This window comes from Crotalus tigris, unplaced genomic scaffold (assembly GCF_016545835.1).
Source record: "Crotalus tigris isolate CLP2741 ecotype Arizona unplaced genomic scaffold, ASM1654583v1 scf7180000017694.5664430, whole genome shotgun sequence".
NCBI lineage: Eukaryota > Metazoa > Chordata > Lepidosauria > Squamata > Viperidae > Crotalus > Crotalus tigris.
In genome coordinates, this window is record NW_024096572.1 from 771,905 (window position 1) to 792,761 (window position 20,857).

The 20,857-nt window shown below is 38.3% G+C and overlaps 2 protein-coding genes across 3 annotated transcripts; one reads left to right on the top strand and one right to left on the bottom strand.

The window, feature by feature from the left end:
- Positions 1-884: 884 nt before the first annotated feature.
- Positions 885-13,744, top strand: HSP90B1 (heat shock protein 90 beta family member 1). The gene is made up of 18 exons (XM_039338194.1): positions 885-1,092; positions 2,159-2,258; positions 3,409-3,550; positions 3,632-3,748; positions 4,506-4,837; positions 5,791-5,902; positions 6,528-6,641; positions 6,771-6,887; positions 7,190-7,327; positions 7,415-7,492; positions 7,589-7,654; positions 8,639-8,908; positions 9,109-9,354; positions 9,442-9,578; positions 10,119-10,197; positions 10,372-10,527; positions 12,426-12,530; positions 13,496-13,744. Exons 1-18 carry the CDS (start codon positions 1,044-1,046, stop codon positions 13,523-13,525), a joined length of 2,388 nt encoding a protein of 795 aa, XP_039194128.1. The 5' UTR covers positions 885-1,043; the 3' UTR covers positions 13,526-13,744.
- A 1,497-nt stretch (positions 13,745-15,241) lies between these two features.
- On the bottom strand, positions 15,242-20,523 carry CUNH12orf73 (chromosome unknown C12orf73 homolog). Of its 2 annotated transcripts, none has more exons than XM_039338202.1 (3): positions 20,322-20,523; positions 17,728-17,839; positions 15,242-15,785 (listed from the first exon to the last, which is right to left on the bottom strand). In XM_039338202.1, exons 2-3 carry the CDS (start codon positions 17,833-17,835, stop codon positions 15,687-15,689), a joined length of 207 nt encoding a protein of 68 aa, XP_039194136.1. In that variant the 5' UTR covers positions 17,836-17,839; positions 20,322-20,523; the 3' UTR covers positions 15,242-15,686. The 2 variants fall into 2 exon arrangements, with proteins under 2 accessions (XP_039194136.1, XP_039194135.1); XM_039338201.1 differs by having other exon boundaries at positions 17,728-17,845; positions 20,322-20,521.
- Between the last annotated feature and the right edge of the window lie 334 nt (positions 20,524-20,857).

Sequence of the window (20,857 nt, forward strand, 5' to 3'; positions counted from 1 at the left end):
ATAAAAATAACCAGTTCGTAGCCCAATACCTTAGTTTTTTTCATTCTTTCAGATGCTTCATAAAACATTTTTAGGAGGAGCCCGCCTGATAGCCTACAATTGCTATCATCTCACCAATCTGCATAAGGATCGCACTAAACCCGTTCTTACACAAAGATACTGCAATTCCCATCATGCAACACAAGAAGGCGGTTCCCAATATACAAAGCGACACTGGCGTCATCCAGGAGCATCCATGCAATTACTACGTGAAGGTTTATGACGCGAGGAGCATGGCAAGTTGGGAAAAGTTGCAGAATTCTTTTTAAAAAATAATTCTTACAGTGTAGGTATCATGCTTTGTCCATTGAGTCACCAGCTCCAAAGTCAGAAAAATGCATGAAATAAAAATGTTTTTGCTAATTTCTGCCTACTCTATACTTTCTTCGCTTCCATTTGTCATAGGGTATAAAAAAAACGGAAATTAACGTCGTTATGGAAACGGGGTTGTTTTTTTGCTAACTCTCTGGAAAGTTCTGGGAGAAGTGAAACATGCATATCTTATTTTTCTTTAAATGAGGAACAGTCTCACACTTAATATCAAATGCTGTTCGCAATATAGTCCAAGAGATAGAGTTTGAAAAATGAATGGAAAACAGTCAAAGTAAGGCCTGCTACTCCCGCCTTTAACCGTGGTTGGCCATTGAGCATAGCAACAACCAATGGAGCCCAGCCACGCTTTGGCGCGGGGAAACTTCACCTGGAAGACAATGATTGGCAGAAAGATATCTCCACCTTCCCCCTCCTTTCTTGCTATTGGCTCTGGGTTTGGCGTGGTGCGCTCCGATTGGCGCGGCCGGGAGGCTTTTCCCCCCGCCCCCTGCGTGTGGTAGTGATAAGCTTGGGGGTCGGGCTGGCCTTGGTTAGTGCCTCAACTGTTAAAACCCGTGCAGGTCCTCCCACGAGAGAGGGGAGGGTAGTGGTTTCTCTTTATCAATTGCCCTTGGAGGCACACAGAAGGCCGGTACGAAGCTGTATCTCTCGCCGTCTCGGGCACCCTTGAGATGAAGCAACTGTGGGGACTTGGCCTTTTATGCCTCCTTCTGCTGGCTGGTGAGTGCGCGTGGCGGGCGGTTTCTGGAATATTCCCTGCGTGGCGGAAGGAAAAGAAAATTCCTCCTTCAACTTTTTACCTCAAGCTGGTTCTCCTGCCGCCCTTATACGGCTTTTGGCGTGACTGCCTCGGTCGCCGAGGGAGGAGGTTGGGTATTTTCCCTTCGTGCGGCTCTTTCCCTCTGGGGCAAGGAACTTAAAATGGCGGGGGGCGATTGTAAAACTGAGGCGCCTCTTCGTCCCAAGGAGATTTGTGGATTTGTGATAGCTCAAGTGGAGTCGCCCTTCTGAGAAATGGTCCCCGGTTTGTGGGGTGCAGAGTTTTAAAGGGGCGTCCAGAAGGCGCAGGTGTGGGGTAGGGAAGAAAGTGGAGGCACCGAGAGGCGTACTACTAACTTGGGAAAGGCTTGTTCGTGGAAGAACATTAATGAAAATCCTTTGAACTTTAGTGAAAATCTTTTGAACGTAACGGGTTGAACAGGTTTGAACATCAAAGTGCTCTAACTTTACTAGCCCAGCAAGGCCGCTTTCCCTCTGTGGGAGTCTGGCCGGAGATTAAAGAGGGAGTTTACGCAAATGGTCCCAGAAAGGGACGCTGGTGTCGGATTTATGATTTACGCCGGCTGGATTTGTTTAGGTCCAATTTGGCACATGATGCGTAATTCACGCTTCCCCATCCTTTATTGAGCTGCGAAGGTTGATGACTTTAGCTTCTCTCCTGGGAGTACTGTTTAAAGTCTACTTGCTTATTGGCAAGAGTTTGAAAGCGTACTAATCTTTCCAGGCATTTTCACATTTTTTTTTTCGTTGTCTCACCATGATGTCTGCTATGAAATATGATTTTGAATAGAATGGGCATGAACCCTGTGTCTATGACTCTATAAATGGCACTGCTGGCTCCCCATTCTAATTTTCAGCTGCTTTCTGATGGGAAAAGTGAACTGCACCATTTCTTTTTTCGCAATTTTTTGTTCAAGCATTTGAGATCCTCCATGCTGTCTGCATGCATAGATTAGCAGTTTTACTTTGGTGTTGTGGAGCTAACTTATCCAAATTATTTTTGCAGCATCTGCCCAGGCTGAGGAACCTGATGTGGATGGCACTGTCGAAGATGACTTGGGTAAAAGCAGAGAAGGATCTCGGACAGATGATGAAGTTGTTCAGAGGTTTGCTTTTTAAAATGTCTGCTTAACCAGGCTTTGTAATTCATATTTCAAACACATGCCTGCTCACTGATTAAAATGAGACACACCTCTAAATAAGGATGCCTGCCATTGAGATCTAACACTTTGATCTAGTGGGATATTGATGACTTATATTAAGATTCTAATGCTGGTGAAATCTTGTAGGAGAACATTTGCCAGTTTTATTTTGGGCTTGGAAAACTGGATTGTAATTGTTCTTAAAGTCATAGAACTTGTAAACATTTTGTTACTATTATGTTAAATCTTTTAACAATCTTTTTTGAAAAGATTGCCCCCTGAAGTATGTTTAATATAGGAAAGCTTGCATGAAAACCTAATGATTATATAATTGCATCCAAAGTGCACTATAGAATTGGTTTGAAAAATGAAATGGAAGTCTTTTAGATTTTTCAAGCTGCAAGAAAAGGATAAGATATATAGCTGAAATTGATGCTATGCTGAAAATTGATATGGTTTTATCTTTATATAATATCACAGATCGGCATATAATACTTTTGATATCAGAATAGTTTGCTTTTGTGCTTAGAGAACTAATTATATGAGGGATATGCAACCAAATTCTTAGCAAGAATTTTGATACTTAGATCATTTATATAGCATCTCCAGGAAAGCAAATGTTTCTTCTTGATAAATGAAAGATAAATATCTGTTTCTCATTAATTTGACCAATTCATCAAGAAGGATTATGTACTTTTTCTACTGGTTGCACTATCTTGATGAATTTACAGTTATTAAGAAAGTGCAGATTTATTATAACTTACTGATAGACATAATGCAATTGCTTAAATAGTGGCATGGAAATTAAATGTGAAACAAAATACTCTGTCCTGCTACAGTAGTTTATAGTAGGTATATTATCATAGTTACCCAGAAGGTTGAAATGTAGTATGTAGAATGTGTAAAATATTAGAGAGAAAAAAGGGGAGGGGGTTTTAGTTTAAGAAAAGGCAAACTTTGCATGCAGCAGGGGAATTCTTCTGCAGACTAGTGTTTGGCTTCACCTGGAGTTGCAGCAAAAGCATACATATAAGTCTAGAATAAATTCTTATTTTCCAGGATTACTTAAAAATAAAAAATTAATAATACATGAATGGATCTTTGTTCTCTGCAGGGAAGAGGAATCTATTCAATTGGATGGTTTAAATGCATCACAAATAAAACAGCTTAGGGAAAAATCAGAAAGGTTTGCCTTCCAGGCTGAAGTAAACAGGATGATGAAACTTATTATCAATTCGCTCTATAAAAATAAAGAGGTAAGCCTTAATATACCTATCTAAAAGTTTTGATACAAATGTTTCTGTGCTTATATCTGCCTACTTTAAAATTTCTTACAGATTTTCCTTAGGGAATTGATTTCAAATGCATCTGATGCTCTAGACAAAATACGGTTGATGTCATTGACTGATGAAACTGCTCTTTCTGATAATGAGGAACTCACAATAAAAATTAAGGTAAGATGCTAATGATTTTCCTTAATATTTCTTTAAATTATTTCATTTTCTATTTTAAAAACATCTTTCGTATGATTTGGAGGAGTTAATGCAGAGATTCAAGTGTGCCTTTCACATTTTAGAAGGGATTGTCTGCAGAAAAGGATAGATGAGAAGATACTGTTGCATCAGATTCATTTAATAGACTCTTTTTTTCTTTGGATTATTCTGTATTAACAGCTTCTTTAGGACAGGACTATCATTACAGTTCATATATATATGAACTGATACAGTTCATATATATATATGAACTTTCCTCCCTGATACAGCTGACAAAGTGAGAAAGAGCCTATGGCCTAGAGGTTAATACAGCTGCCTAACATGTACACAGCCCTGGCTCGAATCTCAGAAGGGTAAGTCTGGCTGAAGAGAGTTAAGAAACTCGAAATAGCTATTCCATTCTCCCTTAATTCTTTGTTAGCAATCCAAATTTTATATATATGTATGTATGTAAAATATATATATGCATGGCTGGGACCCATGACGAGGTCAAGAAGCTGGGCGCAAAGAACGCCACATTTATAAATAGCTTCTCCCATCGACTGGAGACTACCCTGATGATGCTGGCAGATGCCAGCAAAAGCTTGGTTTTATTCTGGTTTTATTAAAACTTTTTATAGTTTTATAACTTCCTGGTGTTCGTATATTTTATTGTTAAAATTGATGTCTATTGGTGGCATGTGAAATTCGTATCCAACTAATTATTTTTGTTTTACAGTGTGATAAAGAGAAGAATATGCTTCATGTTATAGACACTGGAATTGGCATGACAAAAGATGAGCTAATAAAAAATTTGGGTACCATTGCTAAATCTGGTACAAGTGAATTTCTAAATAAAATAACTGAAATGCAGGAAGAAAACCAGTCAACCTCTGAATTGATTGGTCAGTTTGGTGTTGGCTTCTATTCTGCCTTCCTTGTGGCAGATAAGGTTATTGTTACCTCAAAGCATAATAACGACAGTCAACAGATCTGGGAATCTGACTCAAATGAGTTCTCTGTAATTGAAGATCCTCGGGGTAATACCTTGGGACGAGGCACTACTGTAACGTAAGTTTTACAACTTTTATTAATATTTTTATTAATGAAAATACATATTTGGTTTTTATTAAATGAAATGTATTTCTGCAGAGAAAGATGCAGAAAATTTCTAACAGAAGTTTCAGTGCTGTGTAATACTTAAAATTGGTATTAAAGATCCCTCAACTAGGGTGATATTTTTAGCTGTATCTACTACAGTTATGTCTAGTACCACAGTTCCAATTTTATTTTATGTAGTATACTACAGTGGTATTACATTGCTATTTTCTTTGGTGGATGCTATTTTTTTATACATGATGGAATCAGATTTTATAAAGTAATTTTATATTTTATATTTGCGTATGTTTGACTAGACAAATACTAATCTTTGAAAGAAATGATTTTTTTAACATAAGAGATACAAGGTGTTTCTGACAGAGTGTACATAAAGTCTCAGTTGTTAGGTTAATACATGGTAGAGAGATTTAGTGATAAAGACCAGATTTCTGTATTGGAGGCTTTGAATTTAACTACCATTTCTTGTAGTTTAGTGCATTTCTGTACTTCATTATCTTCCATGGGAAGGAAGGATTTGATTGTGACCAAAAATAGGTTAGCATTTAAAACACACACACACCTTCCCTGATGGTGAAACTTCTTGGTGTTCAATATTATATCCTCATTAGATACAGCAAACGTATCATTGTTACCTATATCAAAGTATCACAAAAGAAGTTAGTACCCTCGCCAAATGAAACTTGTTTTGATAAAAAGGAACAGACAGTATATGAAATGTCAGAGCTCTCTTTGTTTGAAATATTTTAGCAGTAGAACTTATCAGTTCTGTGTAAAATATAATTTGCATTGTTGCACTTTTCTTTTAGTAACTTGTTTGTAAGGTTAATAGTTCAATTTCCAAAATGGTTTTGAGTTAATACAGCACTGAATTGCTTTTTTTGTTTGTTTGTTTTATTTTTTTGTAGCCTTGTTTTAAAAGAAGAAGCTTCAGATTATCTTGAACTAGATACAGTTAAAAACCTGGTCACGAAGTATTCCCAGTTCATTAACTTTCCAATTTATGTATGGAGTAGCAAGGTACATATTTTGTAATACTGCTAATTGGCATAATATTTAAAGTGGAAGATATATTAGTCATGAAAATCAGTTTTCAGAGATGAAACTTATGAAGGCACAAGGAAAAACGAATCAGGCACCTCTGATAGGAAAAAAAACTATAGGACTATAGTTAAGTAAATGAAATCTCAGAAGTTTGTAAAAAATTTTCATGATCTAAAATATGAATAGATTGGAACTCAAAGTCATATTCCTGCCTGTTACTTTTAGTTGCATTTTGCAGCAATGTCAGTCAGTTACCAGTGCAAAAATTATAATTTACTGAAGGCATAGCATTGTTAGATTAGCAAATACTATATAAAAACTACATAAAAACATATATCGATCTTAAACAATGAATTGACATGGAATATCTCTTCAGTGTTTGTGACTATGCTTAAAGTACATAATAAGTTTAGAACAGAACAGAATAATAGAGTTGGAAGGGACCTTGAAGGTCTTTTGGTTCGACCGCCTCTGCTTAAGCAGAAAACCCTATACTATTTCAGACAAATGAAGTTTACATTCATCACTTAGTTATGTATCGTAATTGCTTATGAGAACATGTTTGAAAAATTACTTGAATTAATATGCAATATTTCTGTAGACTGAGACTGTAGAAGAGCCTCTTGAAGATGAAGAAGTAAAAGATAAAGATGAGACAGATGATGAAGCTGCTGTGGAGGAAGAAGAGGAAGAGAAAAAACCCAAAACTAAACCGGTAAGATTTCTAACATTTAAAATTAATCAAATTAATTAACAGCTTTTTTAGATTTTTATCAAATCAGTTTGTGAAAACTGATAGTTTCATTTTATCAGAGTAAATTAATGAATTTGGAAATGCTTGTAGGTTCAGAAAACAGTCTGGGATTGGGAGCTTATGAATGACATAAAACCAATTTGGCAGAGGCCATCTAAAGAAGTGGAAGAGGATGAATACAAAGCTTTCTACAAATCATTTTCTAAGGTGGGTTTACCTTTATAACTTGGGACTGATTTAGGATCATGTCTGTCAAAATTCTTGGTATCAAGTAAGGGGGGGGGGAATGGAGCAATGTGAACCATTCTGTTCTGAGCTTTTTTTTTTTAAAGCAGCATGCTGTGTCCTGTCCTAATGTATTGTTCATATGTGGAACAAGAACAAACATTTCTCTCCATACATTGCATTTTTTTGCTGGAATGAGTAAAATATCCACTTCTTACATTTGTAATACATTTATTTTCAACCTTTGTGGAAGTGAGGATTTTAGGATTTGGCTTTTTTTGCAGGAAACTGATGAGCCAATGACTTATATTCACTTTACTGCTGAAGGAGAAGTGACATTCAAGTCCATCTTATTTATTCCCAATACTGCTCCACGTGGCTTATTTGATGAATATGGATCCAAAAAAAGTGACTTTATAAAGGTAAAAATAAGATCCAACTTTTTTAAAAGCAAGAGAAATTGCAGATATAGTCTTACAAAAGTAATTGGTTAAAATTTTGTTTTGCAGTTGTATGTCCGTAGAGTATTCATCACAGATGACTTCCATGATATGATGCCCAAGTATCTTAACTTTGTCAAGGGTGTTGTAAGTATTTTCAGGGATAATTGCACTAACCATTTAAGAAACGTATCATTTTAATTTTTTGCTAAACCTCTATAAATGTTCCTTTTCTAAATTTAGGTAGATTCAGATGATCTTCCTTTAAATGTATCTCGTGAAACCCTCCAGCAGCACAAACTACTAAAGGTATGTCAATTACTACTATAGCTTCTAATTAGTCTTCAGGACAATATCTAGGCCTGTTTTTATATTCTCTACTTCCTACTTAACTTGGCAAGGATGGTAATGAAATCTTTCAAGCCCCATTAGCATCAAGTCCTTGCTTATAGATTCAGTTACTCCATATGTGGGTTAAAGCATACCAATGGTAAAAGACCATGTACTAGAATGGATTTTATCTATAAATAACTCAAGGCGACAAACATAATACTCCTTTATCCTATTACCCCACGACAATGACTCTGAGGATGGGTTGGGCTGAGAGAGAATGACTGGCTCATCTAGCTAGCTGGCTTCTATGTTCAGGGCAGGATTAGAACTCGGTTTCTGGACTGATGTTTTAACCACTAGGCCAAACTGGATGTCCTCATATATAAATTTGTCGTGCTAAAGAACAAGATGAGAATAATCTTATTCACAGTTAACTAGTTTCAGAAGAGTGTGCAGCAGTATTCATAACAGCTTTGATACCAAAATGGAAAATCATGATCAATACAAGTGGCATAGTTAAATTGAGTCACTCAATTGTGAGACAAGCAGCATATTAATTCAATAAATGTAACATTATCTGAAAACTGTACATGAGTTGTGTCATTTGTATAATATCTTCCCATTCATGCTGTAATAGCCATGGGAATGTCGATTATTCTGGTTGCTGGGCACAGTAAAGATATTAAAGGCACCTGTTACAGGAGGATGAGTATACATAGGAACTCACATTATGACATAGAAACTTGCATGGTTTTAGTTTTCTCAGATTCACCTGCAAATATTTCCCACCAAAGGGAAGCAATTTCAGATAAGTTGATTTCAATTCCTAAAATTCTCCGCTCATTTGGATATACCGTGAATTGAAATCAGTACATCTAGAAGTTGCACAGATTGTAAAATGGTGTTCATTTAAACTGGGATAAAAGATTAATCTTACATATTTTTTTTCTGAATTACTAGGTAATCAGAAAGAAACTTGTTCGGAAGACACTAGATATGATCAAAAAGATTGCTGAAGAAAAATACAATGACACATTCTGGAAAGAATTTGGCACAAATATCAAACTTGGAGTGATTGAAGATCATTCAAATCGGACTCGTCTAGCTAAACTTCTTCGTTTCCAGTCTTCTAACCATGAAAGCAACACTACTAGTCTAGATCAGTATGTAGAAAGAATGAAAGAGAAGCAAGACAAAATCTATTTCATGGCTGGTTCAAGTAGAAAAGAGGTAAAAAGTAATTTTCTAGCTAACTATTTCCAATTCATTCTTTTGAAGCTATAAAAATAGAAATATAGCAATTAAGTTTGTTTATAAAAATGGTGGTATCTTGTTCCATAAATATGATTTGCAATGGTAAATGCATTATTTGTTTCCGTCTAAAAATTTACAGGATTATGTCATACTAATATTTTGAATTTATCTTACAGGCTGAATCTTCACCTTTTGTGGAACGGCTTCTAAAGAAGGGCTATGAAGTTATATATTTGACAGAACCAGTGGATGAATATTGCATTCAGGCTCTCCCAGAGTTTGACAACAAAAGGTTTCAGAATGTTGCTAAGGAAGGAGTAAAGTTTGATGAAAGTGAAAAGTCAAAGGAAGCTCATGAGGCTTTAGAAAAAGAGTATGAACCCCTATTAACTTGGATGAAAGACAAAGCTTTAAAGGATAAAGTATGTATTTTAGAATTTATTTAGTATTCTTTCAAAAATGTCTTCTGTGCTATATTTGTACTTATACTACTTTTTCTTCCTGTTTAGATTGAAAAAGCAGTATTATCTCAGCGATTAACCCAATCACCATGTGCTCTTGTAGCTAGTCAATACGGATGGTCTGGCAACATGGAAAGAATCATGAAGGCTCAGGCTTACCAGACTGGGAAAGATATCGCTACCAAGTAATGCATAATTTATACAGTTATTTCTGGGCCTCATTTGGATCCTAATGTAATTTGTTTGGTTTGACTTAGTACAGTATAGGAAGTTGGCCACTTATGTCTTAGTTAACAAAAGTTTGCAAAGTGGATAATCCATGCTGTTTAAGTGCATGTAGATAGATCAGTGAGGATTCCCAACTTTTTATATTTCAACAAGTAATGTTTCTTCCTGTCCCCTTCCTCCAATTTGTGCTAAAAATTCTCCTAGGAAAAAACTGGGAATTATATTATCTGTGTCTGTAAATGATGTAATGTGAACATTTGTATGCTTAATCTATGGGTGGTCTCATTTAATGGCTAAATTGACATGGAAATGCACCAAACCTTTTGTCTTTCTATAAACTGCAATTCTGTATTCATTTCACTTATTGATTTGTCAGACCAAGGTTCTTTTGTTAGTTTAGTATAATAGCATTAAGTGAGATTGGTTTATTTCTAGAACTTGTAACACAATAGTAGGTGTATCTAATTACCCTTAAAATTGTCATCTTCTCTCTTTAGTTACTATGCAAGCCAAAAGAAGATATTTGAAATTAATCCTAAACATCCTCTCATAAAAGACATGCTCAGGCGTGTTCAGGTAAGAATGTTTAAAGGTACAGATGAATCTAATGCAGTTGTGTACTTCTAAAATTTTGGACAAGAAATGCAAAAAATAATTCAACTCTTGCAGTCTATGAGACTTGATGAGTCTCAAACTTGAAATTTCTAAACAATTTCTATAGTATCCTATGTTTGTTCTTTTTTTTGTCAGGAAAATGAAGATGATCAAATAGTTGCAGATCTTGCTGTGGTTCTGTTTGAAACTGCTACCCTAAGATCAGGTTATCTGCTCCCAGATACAAAGGAATATGGAGAAAGGATAGAACGAATGCTTCGCCTAAGTTTGAACATTGACCCAGAGGAAAAGGTTAGTAAAGATCAAATACTATAATACAGAAGTCACCATCCTGTTCATACTGGTGGCCCGGAGGGAAAGGGAGCGGGTGGGAAATTTGCATGTGCGAACAGGGCCGTGCGCAGCTGCATGGTGCTAGCAGCCCCGTTTGCGCAGTGCTAGCTGCTATTGCTGCACACAAGTGCAAACAGGCCGCACAACCTGCATGGCATTAGCGGCCCCATTTGCATAGGCGGTAGCTGCCACCTCTACTAGCGCCACATGCATGTGCAAATGGGCTGTGTAACCCCGTGTGCGCAAGCGGCCCCATTTGCATGTGTTCACATGCACTATCCACCAGCACTGCTAGCCCCACAAACATGCGCAAACGGGTCTGCGGGCTCTAGCACAAGTGGAGAAGTGCGCACACTGGCCAGCGTGGCCCGCAGCCCGGTGGCCAGTAGCCCACAGCCTGGCAATGGGCTACAGTCCATAGGTTGGGGGCCCCGGCTGTAATACATGCAGGAGGTAGACTCATGACTTACATTTTGAGTTGAACGTGCCAGAATAATTCTTGACACCATTTTCTTCTTCTAGGTTAACACTTCTGATTCAAAATATTGTCTACTTATCATTCCTATTCTCTTTTACAGGTAGTCCTTGACTAAAGATTACAATTAAACAAAATTTCCTTTGCTAATCAAGGAGGTTAAGTGAGGTGTGCCCCATTTTATGATTTTTTTACCATGGTTGTTAAGCAAATCACTACAGTTAAGTGAGTCATGCAGTTGTTAAACATCTGGCCTCCACCTTTGACTTTTGCTTGATGAAAGCTCCCTAGAAAGGCTGCAAATGATAATCCCAGAACCCCAGGACACTGCAACTATTGAAAATACATGCTGGTTGCCAGCATAAAAAGTTTGATCACGTACTCCAATGGTCATAGGTGTGAGAGCTGGTCATAAGTCACTTTTTTCAGTGACGTAACTTTGAATAGTTATTGAATGATTGTAAGTCGAGGACTACCCTGTATTTGAAGACCCCATTCAACTGTGCTGGAATTACATCAGCACATTTGGCTTATAAAAAAATCAGCATTTCAAGTACACTCATTCAGCAATCTTTTAAAGTTATGACACTGCACATTCTGTGATACTAACATTTCTGTCTGGAACCTTTAACTGGGCAAAACAGTGCATCATAGAGCAAAACCTTTTCAAGCAAGGTACATCAAATTGGCTAATTTACAATGCATTTACAATACAGGACTTCCATGGAATTGAAGTGTGTCAACTTTTATAAAACATTTTACAACAATACAAAACAAACATTTCCTGTGGCCAACACCTGATGTTTGAGTGTGCATGAGCTACTTTCAAGGCAGGCACTTCTCTGAATATCTCCATAATTTTTAAAGAATTTTTCCAGCATTAGTCCTCAACTTACAACTATTTATTTGGTGACCATTCAAATCATACCAACACTAAAAAAAGTGACTCACGGCTGATCCCCACACTTATGACTGTTGCAACATCCCCAGTCACATGATCAAAATTAGGTCCTGGCAATCATCATGTATTTACAATGATTGTAGCATCCCAGGCTGTTTCTTACAAGCAAAGTTGGAAAGCCAGATTCATTTAATAGTGTGATGCACTTAACTAGTCATTATTTAACCATGGCAAAAGAAGGTGGCAAAATCAGACACAATTTAACTGCCTTGCTTAGCAGTGGAAATTATGCTCTGCCATTATTGAAGGCACTGGGAAATATATTTGAAACAATGACCCTATTATGTAGTGATATCTAAAACATACTTTGAATTGATCAGGGTTTCATAGTCCTGTGTGTGTGTGTGTGTGTGTGTGTGTGTGTGTGTGTCACATAATCAAATATAATGGTATATAAAGCTTGTTAAATATTTCTGAAAGGTGGAAGATGAGCCTGAAGAACCAGAGGAAGCTGATGAAGAAGTAGAACCAGAAGAGGAAATTGAAGCTGATGAAGATATTGAAGATAGTGAAACAGAGAAAACGGTCAGTATGGTTAGGAAGAACTGGGGCGGGGGGGGAGGAGGGAAGATAACAGGTGTATAAGGTACTATCCTTTCTATCAGTATAATTTGTCTCAGTTGACAGAAGTTTGGGATATAAGCATTATAGTATTTACCACCAGCACTACCATTCTGGGCCTTGTGTTTTTCACTTGATTTTAGAACCAAGTATGTCTAGCCCAGTGGTGGTGAACCTATGGCACGCATAGAGGTGGCACTCAGAACCCTCTCTGTGGGCACATGCGCCATACCCCGGAGATGGTAACCAGCCGCCCACTAACTCACTGAGGTCCTACGTGGCCGGATGCATCCCAGCATCCATGCACTTGCTGGCCTCTGTGGGGGGGGGGGGGGGGCTGATGGTGTCAGGTAGCAGCCGCCCTGGTTCCTACCTTGTCTTGCCTGCGACAATGGCACCCCCACCCTGCCTCACCCTGCAGGATGAGCCTCCTGCCCACCGCCCCACCCACCAGAGACCCCCTGAATGTCCCCCAACTCTGCCCGGCCCCTACAGGCATCCCTCCCCAGGAGCAACATTGAGCTGGCCACACCCACCTATCTGCCATGACCACTGTAGCCACATCCGGCGGGCCACATCCACCCGGCGGGCCACACCCATCCGGCATCCGGTGATGCATAAGTGGGATTTGAGTTGCAGTTTGGGCACTCGGTCTCTGAAAGGTTCGCCATCACTGGTCTAGGCTCTTTAACAGTGTCATAATAAACTTGCACTTGCTGGATCTCTGTCATCCTCCTTTCCTCAAAATGTGGAAGCTATAAAATTCCTGTCTGATGAAGAAGCCACAGTGAGAACAGGCAGGATATAGTTGCCATTTTTAAACCATGCTGTACAAAATAAAAAATGGAAAGTTGAAACATGTAAAAGTGACTTATTGGGGATTCTGACATCTATAAGATTTAATTTAATCTATACTTTGTTTCTTGCAGGAGTCTACAGAGGGAAAAGATGAATTGTAAAATGCACTCTCAAATACTATCCTGTGTTTTGGATGAAGCAGGAATGTGAACTGAATTTGTTTTTTCACTGTAAAATGTTGGGGGGAGGCTTAGGGTTTGGGCAGAATTTTTTTAAGTTGCATTTTTTAAACATTCCTCACAATGTAAATTTGTACTATTTAACTGACTGCTTGGTGTAAAATCTTGTCATGTGTACAAAATTAAAATGTTCACACCAGTTGTATGGGACATTGAAGTGCTTATTTACTTGCATTGGATGTAAAGGAAACTTGTACAGACTCAATTTGGCAGTCACATTCTTCTGTAACAGAAGAAATATTGGAAAAGAAAACACTCAGGACAGGAATTATTTTCTAAAGGTCACATTAGAACTACTATCTTTCAATTATTTCCTATTCTACTAAAATGTGTACCAGAATCTTAGCCTGTTAAGGCAGGCTTCTGCTTAATGGAGTCTATTTTTAACTAGTTGGCAAAACTTAGGGAGTCTTAATTTTGCAGTAATTCATCCTAGTTTCCTCTGAACAGGTCTTACATACCTTGGATTTAGTAAATTGCTATTTAAACTTTATTTTGTGAATCACTAATATATTCCCTAATTTGGGTTAGATTTTGCTGGAGGGAAGGCAGGTGTTACCCTGCAGTGATGCTTTAAGATAAAGTAAGCCATCAGATACTCAAAAATGAATAACTCATGTATCTCAAGCTGGTCAGCATCTATTTTTAAACAAGGAGCAAGTAATGGTTTTATATACAGTGGAACCTTTAGCTACCTATTATATCCCGAGAGCTAAATGGACTTGAATTCCGACAGATCTTTACCATAAAGGTTGTATAATTTTAAGTCAATTACACCTCAGCCAAACTTCACATATGTAATATTTAAACTGAAATAAAAGAGAAAAATTTGGTAATTTTCAAAAAGAAGCATAAGGCAGTAAAACAGTGGCTATGTGCACCTTACAGAAGAGTACTAACTGAAGTTATTGCATGCCATAATAGGCATGTTTTATGCCCATTCTCATGCTTCCTCAAACAATCTCTACTTGTAACATGGAGTTTCTGTTATCTTGTTCAATGCTTTTCTGTGAGTGGAAGATATTCTGAGTTGACTTAAACAGTAATAAAACTTGATAACTTGAACAGTGTTAATACAAGGAATTGCTGCAGTTTTATCAAGTAAATGTTTGAATTTCATTCCTAGATTCTGTTTCCGATGTTAAAATTTGTTTTCCCAGCATTTTAATACACATATTTAGACCCAGATTTAATGGAGGATTTCACTCAGATGTAGAATCAAAATATTTCTGTTAGACCTAAGAATAAAAATATGTATATGAAGAATGCATAAATGATTTGTTCTTTTCAGTTGCCTCATCAAGGTTCGATCCTACTTACGCAGTTCAAGAAACTACTTGCTACTCATATTTAGGGTAGGTACTTAGGTCTACTAAGTAGTTATAACTGCAGTGCAAAATACACAGAAAATTGAGTCATATCTTTACAATAAAGCACTTCCAATTAAATACACTGGATTATGTATTTTTGAATAGATTGGAAGAGTCAGTATCTTTTTGCGCTTAATGCTGATAACTCTGAATCAAACCTTCAAAATACATAGACCAGTTTCCCCAGCCTGGTATCCACCAAGTGTGCCAACTACAGTTTCCATAAGTTTCCAGCCAAAAAGAAACGAATTAACATTTACAGAAGCTGTATATTTAAACATATTTATTATCAGAAGTTGATAGTGAAAATTCAAAATGGTCAAGAACAAATATCACTGAAATAAAATTGCTAAGTTAATGACACAGGATGCCTGCTTTGCAGAAAACCATATTACAGTATAGTAGTATGGGAGGCTAAACCTAATTTTCAAATGGATACCTTGTTTAATTGGCTTATAGCAAAACATGTTTCCAAACAGAGCAAATGTACTGAACTAAAGGTTGCAGGTAGATAACGGAAACAAAAGCAATGGCTGAGCAGATCGCCTTTGTAGGGGAAAAAAAAAAAAGACAGTAGGTAAGGCAATCTTGGACTCAAAAACAATACAGATAGAAAATAAGTCTTTTTAAATATTCATGATTTTCCATTTATACATGTTCAAATAATAAATGCTAATAAGAAGCACTTTATGGAGGATGCAACATTGATTCTTTTACGTTCGTGGTTGTAAAGGTTGAACTGGCTCATTCGTATTTTTTAGACTCGACATTTCTGTTTTGAGCTCCCCAGCTTTCAGAGGAATATCTGGTGTCTACAAATAAATAATATCCAAAAACAAATTCATCAAATGTCCATGTCAATCCACACATTTTAGAATTCCAGTTTACATTTAGCACTCTTACTAGAAACTTACAGATAGATTGTTCATTCTCAGACACTGACAGCACCACCACCAGGTGGGTTTGTAACTGGCTGACAAATTGAATTAAACATGTAGTCCTCAACAGAACTACATCCACATGGAGAGAAGTAAGCAGTGGGGTATCCCAAGGTTCCATTTTAGGCCCAATACTGTTCAATATCTTCATAAATGATCTAGATGGAATTGAAGGAGAACTCATCAAATTTGCAGATGACAAAGCTGGCAGGAATAGCCAACACCCTAGAAAAAAGCTGAAGAACCAAAAAGATCTTGACAGACTTGAACACTGGGCCCTATCAAATAAAATGAAATTCACTAAAGATAAATGTAAGGTTTTACACTTAGGTTAAAAAAAATCAACTACAGGTATAGAGTAGGACAAACTTGGCTTAATGCCAGTAAATGTGAGAGGGATCTTGAAGTCCTAGTGGACAATCACTTAAATATGAGCCAACAGTGTGTGGCAGCAGCAAAAAAAAAAAGCCAATGCAATCCTAGGCTGCATTAATAGAGGGATCGAATCAAGATCATGTGAAGTTCTAATACTACTTTACAAAGCATTAGTAAGACCACACTTATAATACTGCATCCAGTTCTGGTCACCACAATACAAAAAAGATGTTGAAACTCTGGAAAGAGTGCTAAGAAGATTAACAAAAATAATTAGAGGACTGGAGGCAAAACGTACGAAGAATAGTTGCAGGAATTGGGTATGTCTAGTTTAATGAAAAGAAGGACTAGGAGGACATGATAGCAGCGTTCCAATATTTGAGAGGCTCCTACAAAGACAAGGGAATCAAACTATTTTCCAAAGCACCAAAAAGCAAGACAAGAAACAAGGGATGGAAATTACCCAAGGAGAGAAGCAACCTAGAACTAAGGAGAAATTTCCTAATGGTGAGAACAATCAACCAATGGAACAGCTTGCCTTCAGAAGCTGTGGGTGCGCCATTACTGAAGGTTTTCAAAAAGAGATTGGACAACCATTTGTCTGAAATGATATAGGATTTCCTGCTCGAGCAGGGGGTTAGAAGACCTCCGAGGTCCCTTCCAACTCTATTGTTCTATGTCAGGGGTAGGCAACCTTGGCTCTTTTATGACTCGTGGACTTCAACTCCCAGAATTTCTGAGCCAGTTCTATGTTCTATGTTCAGTGAGTAGCTCCAAGAAGCAACTCGAACTGAAAGTGAAAAATTACCTCATCTGTGACCCCTTAAATGCTTTTTGGTGCATCTGATACATAGAGAAAATGGAGCACACCTGACATCTTTAATAAGCTGTCGATATCTGAATTGAAAAAAATCCAAACCATCACTATTTTTATTTATAAAAAACCACTAATTTATTTAAATTTATTTACAAATCACTATTTCTAGATTTTATAGCCATATATGCCAAGTCTAGTGCTTAGGGCCAGTTTTGCATTCCCAATCAACTCAATCCCCGGTTGTACTGCTTTGACCTCCAAGCGGAAAGATACAGCATAGGTTGTCAACTAACATATAAGTAACTTCAATTAAATGATAAGACACATTTCCAAGTTTTGAGTTAAAAAAAAAAGTTTGTGTTTATTTTTCAATATTTTTTTTTTAATCTGAATTGAGTCCTGGGGAGAAGAACCTGTAGCTAAGCCACAAAAGTAACCTACTACAAAGCTCTCATCTCTGCAAAAGACAAGACTTGTAGGTGAGGGAAGGCAATCAACCAAAGAGCTATGCAATGTATTCAAAGGGGTAGAAGAAAATCCCAATAATAAGTTATCTTTAATAAGGCTCTCTTTCTGAAGCAGAAGACAAGTCAGTAATCAAAAAAGGGGGGAAAAGACACTTACAAGGTCAGGTCTGTAAAATTTGTGGACGGTTTGTGCACCAGCAAGCATGGTCAAGAAGGTTGCAGTAAGGATTTTCAAGTATTTGGGCCAACTTAGACCGGCAGGCATGGCTCTGGACCTCAGAAAAAAAAAGTATTGTAGAAGTTAAGACATGGTCTTCCCCAGCAGGAATCAATCTTCTATCTCAGGGCTTTTCAACCTTTTCACCCATTGTACCACTTTTAGGATATGGCAATATCCGAGTACCACCAGTCGCCTAGCAAGGTGTCAAAAACTTGATGACCCTCCCCCCCCAAAAAGGAAAAAAGTGATAAAGTATAGGTAGTCCTCGACTTACAACAGTTCACTTAGTAACTTACAATGGCACTGAAAAAGTGCCCCTCAAGCCACCGCCAAGCAAGACACCTGCCTCCCCACCCAGTGGCGCTCTTCCTCCTGTCTGAGGTTTCCATTGTTGTGAGCATTTCGGTTGAGGATTGGCAGCGGGGGTGGGGTGAGGGGTGTTAGGTTTTTATTTCCATCCTCTGCTGGGTGGTTGCAGCAGGTTTTGATCACTTCACATAACCCTGGGACACTATGACCATCATAAATATGAATCAGTTGCCAAGCATCTGAATGTAAATCACAAGACCTGGAGATGCTGCAACATTCCAGCTGATCGGCGCTTCTTCTGGGCTTAGCAAAAGCATCAGGATCAGTGCCGAGTTCCAGCTGGAGCCTGGCGCTGATCCTGGCACTTCCGCTGAGCCCTGACAGCCCTGCAGCTCCAGCCATCTCTTGCTCATACTTGTGCGGTGCTGCCACTGGTTCAGCTCATTCCCCTCCCCCGTTACCACTTTTCTAGAATGTTCGCGTACCATTTGCCACGTGCCAATGTACCACAGGTGGTACCCGTACCACTGGTTGAAAAGCCCTGTTCTAACTAGCCAGAGCTGGGAAGTATATAAGAAATTGGGAAGGAAAAATAATTATTTCAGCAGTCCCAAAGCTGCTTTGGGATATAGAGCAAACCACTGAAATCAAAGCAACAATGCATCATGGCAAGAACATATAGTAATCAAGGCAGTTTTACAAATCAGGGCTCTTCCTCATAAGCTAACAATAGCACTAAGATGCTTGACTAATCATTTTTAAGAGACATTTTCATGAAGCAACTGTAGTATTTATTCCCAGCCCACCAAAGGCATACAAAATGCGTCATAGCTGCTCTAATTTTAAATAAAGGTTTTCTATCCTCCTCCAGCACTGTGTGTGGATGTTTGTGTATGTATGTAAATACATGAATTTGGTGATGATGAGGTCAGAGGCTGCAATCTTCTGAACTTCTGTTGGCTGATTGAGGAGCTATTGTCATGGCCCTTCCCTATAGCTTGAGATGAAGGAAAGACCACATATCATGTTTTCACAGAACCTGTAGAATCTGACCTATGACTTCAAAAGAAGCACTTCAATATTTTATTTTACTTATCTGCTGCCCATTTCATTTTGGAGTAACTCTGGGCAGCCATATTATATGGGGTCTCAATATACAGGACATCCTCAAGTTACAACAGCAATTGGGATTGAGATTGCTGCAGCTAAGTAATATGGTTGTGAAATGCAATGTCACATGATCACATTGCTTAGCAACGACAATCCCAGCACTCCTCTTTGCTGTCATAACCCTAAAATGCATGGATTGCTAAACTGAAAGTGGCAGGAATCCAAGGTGTCATGGCAAACTGGGGAAGTGTCTGGATCATAATCATGTGATCACAGGGTTGCTGCAATGTCTGTCACTTTTAGGATCAGTTTTATGACCATGTTTTCAAACCCCTCTCCCATAACTTTGAACAGTTGCTGAACAAATGGACACAGGCGGAGGTTTACCTATACACTAACACATGCATCTTTTGGAAGGCCAACAAGGGTTTCCATTCTTATGTTTTCTATTATTTTAATTATTTGGGGGGGGTATTATTTGCATACTCTAAGGAATACTTGCAGGTTACATCCAGTTACTGCCAGCACTCCATTACTCTTGCATCACAGGTTACAAACAGAACATCACAGAGAAAATCTAACTATATAGTTGCCAAGACTTGATACATAATCTACTAAAAAGCTGGGAATATCTGGGAACTGTAGTGAAACAAAGGTTCTATCAGTTTCCCCTTCTAGAACAAATAACCCAACAAGTGTAAACCTCTGTCCCAAAATAGCCCAAAGAAATACGTTTAGTAAGGCACATCAACCTGCATTCTTCCTCTCTGATCCACTGACCTGTCAGCAGGAGCTGGACTGTATTTGGACACTGAATTTCAGTGGAGCTGAATTAAAAAAGAGCCCAAGTGATCCATTACTAAAGCAAATATTAAAATATTTACTAAAGTATTGCCTTAGGTGTAAAGACAGCCGAGTGACCTTGAGCCTGTCACTCACTCTCTTAGGCCTAGGAAGGACGAATTGGCAAGCCACTTCTGAAAACCTTTGCCAAAAAACCTGCAGGGACTAGTCTAGACAGTCATCAGAAGTCAAGACTAACACACCCCGTGATGGATAATTTCCTTTCTCCCGCCGCGAAACAAATGTAATACGACAAACTCAGGTCCTACCAAAGTTTCCGAACGGATTTTCCCTACAAAGAACGCCAGACAACGGACAAAGCATCAGCGCTCAGCAAACTTGCGTCACCAATTCCGGATCCCAGTAAGAACCAAGAGAAGGTTCTGCGGATCCGCCTGGCAGCCGATCGCAACGGCGGAAGCCAACTTTACAACATGCAAAGCCACGTGCCGGAGGCCGAAACGTCATCTCTGGGTAGACGAAAGAGAGAAAGGAAAGAGAAGAGAGCAGAAAGCGAGGCAGTGGATATCGCGAATGGTGAAGCGTGGCTTTTGTTTATAATCGCCTGCATTTTTCTAGATTTGGTGAAAACGAATACCTTGAACCCTCTGATGTATCCACCCTAAGTAGCTCCGCTATCATTGACATTCCTGTTTGGCCGCTTTTTAGTTCAGTGCTTTTCAAACTTAGGAACTTTAAGATGAGTGGACTTCAACTCCCAGAATTCCTCAGCCAGCACTTCTCCGGTACGCTGGCTGGAATTCTGAGAGTTGAAGTCCACTCATCTTAAAGTGCCCAAGTTTAA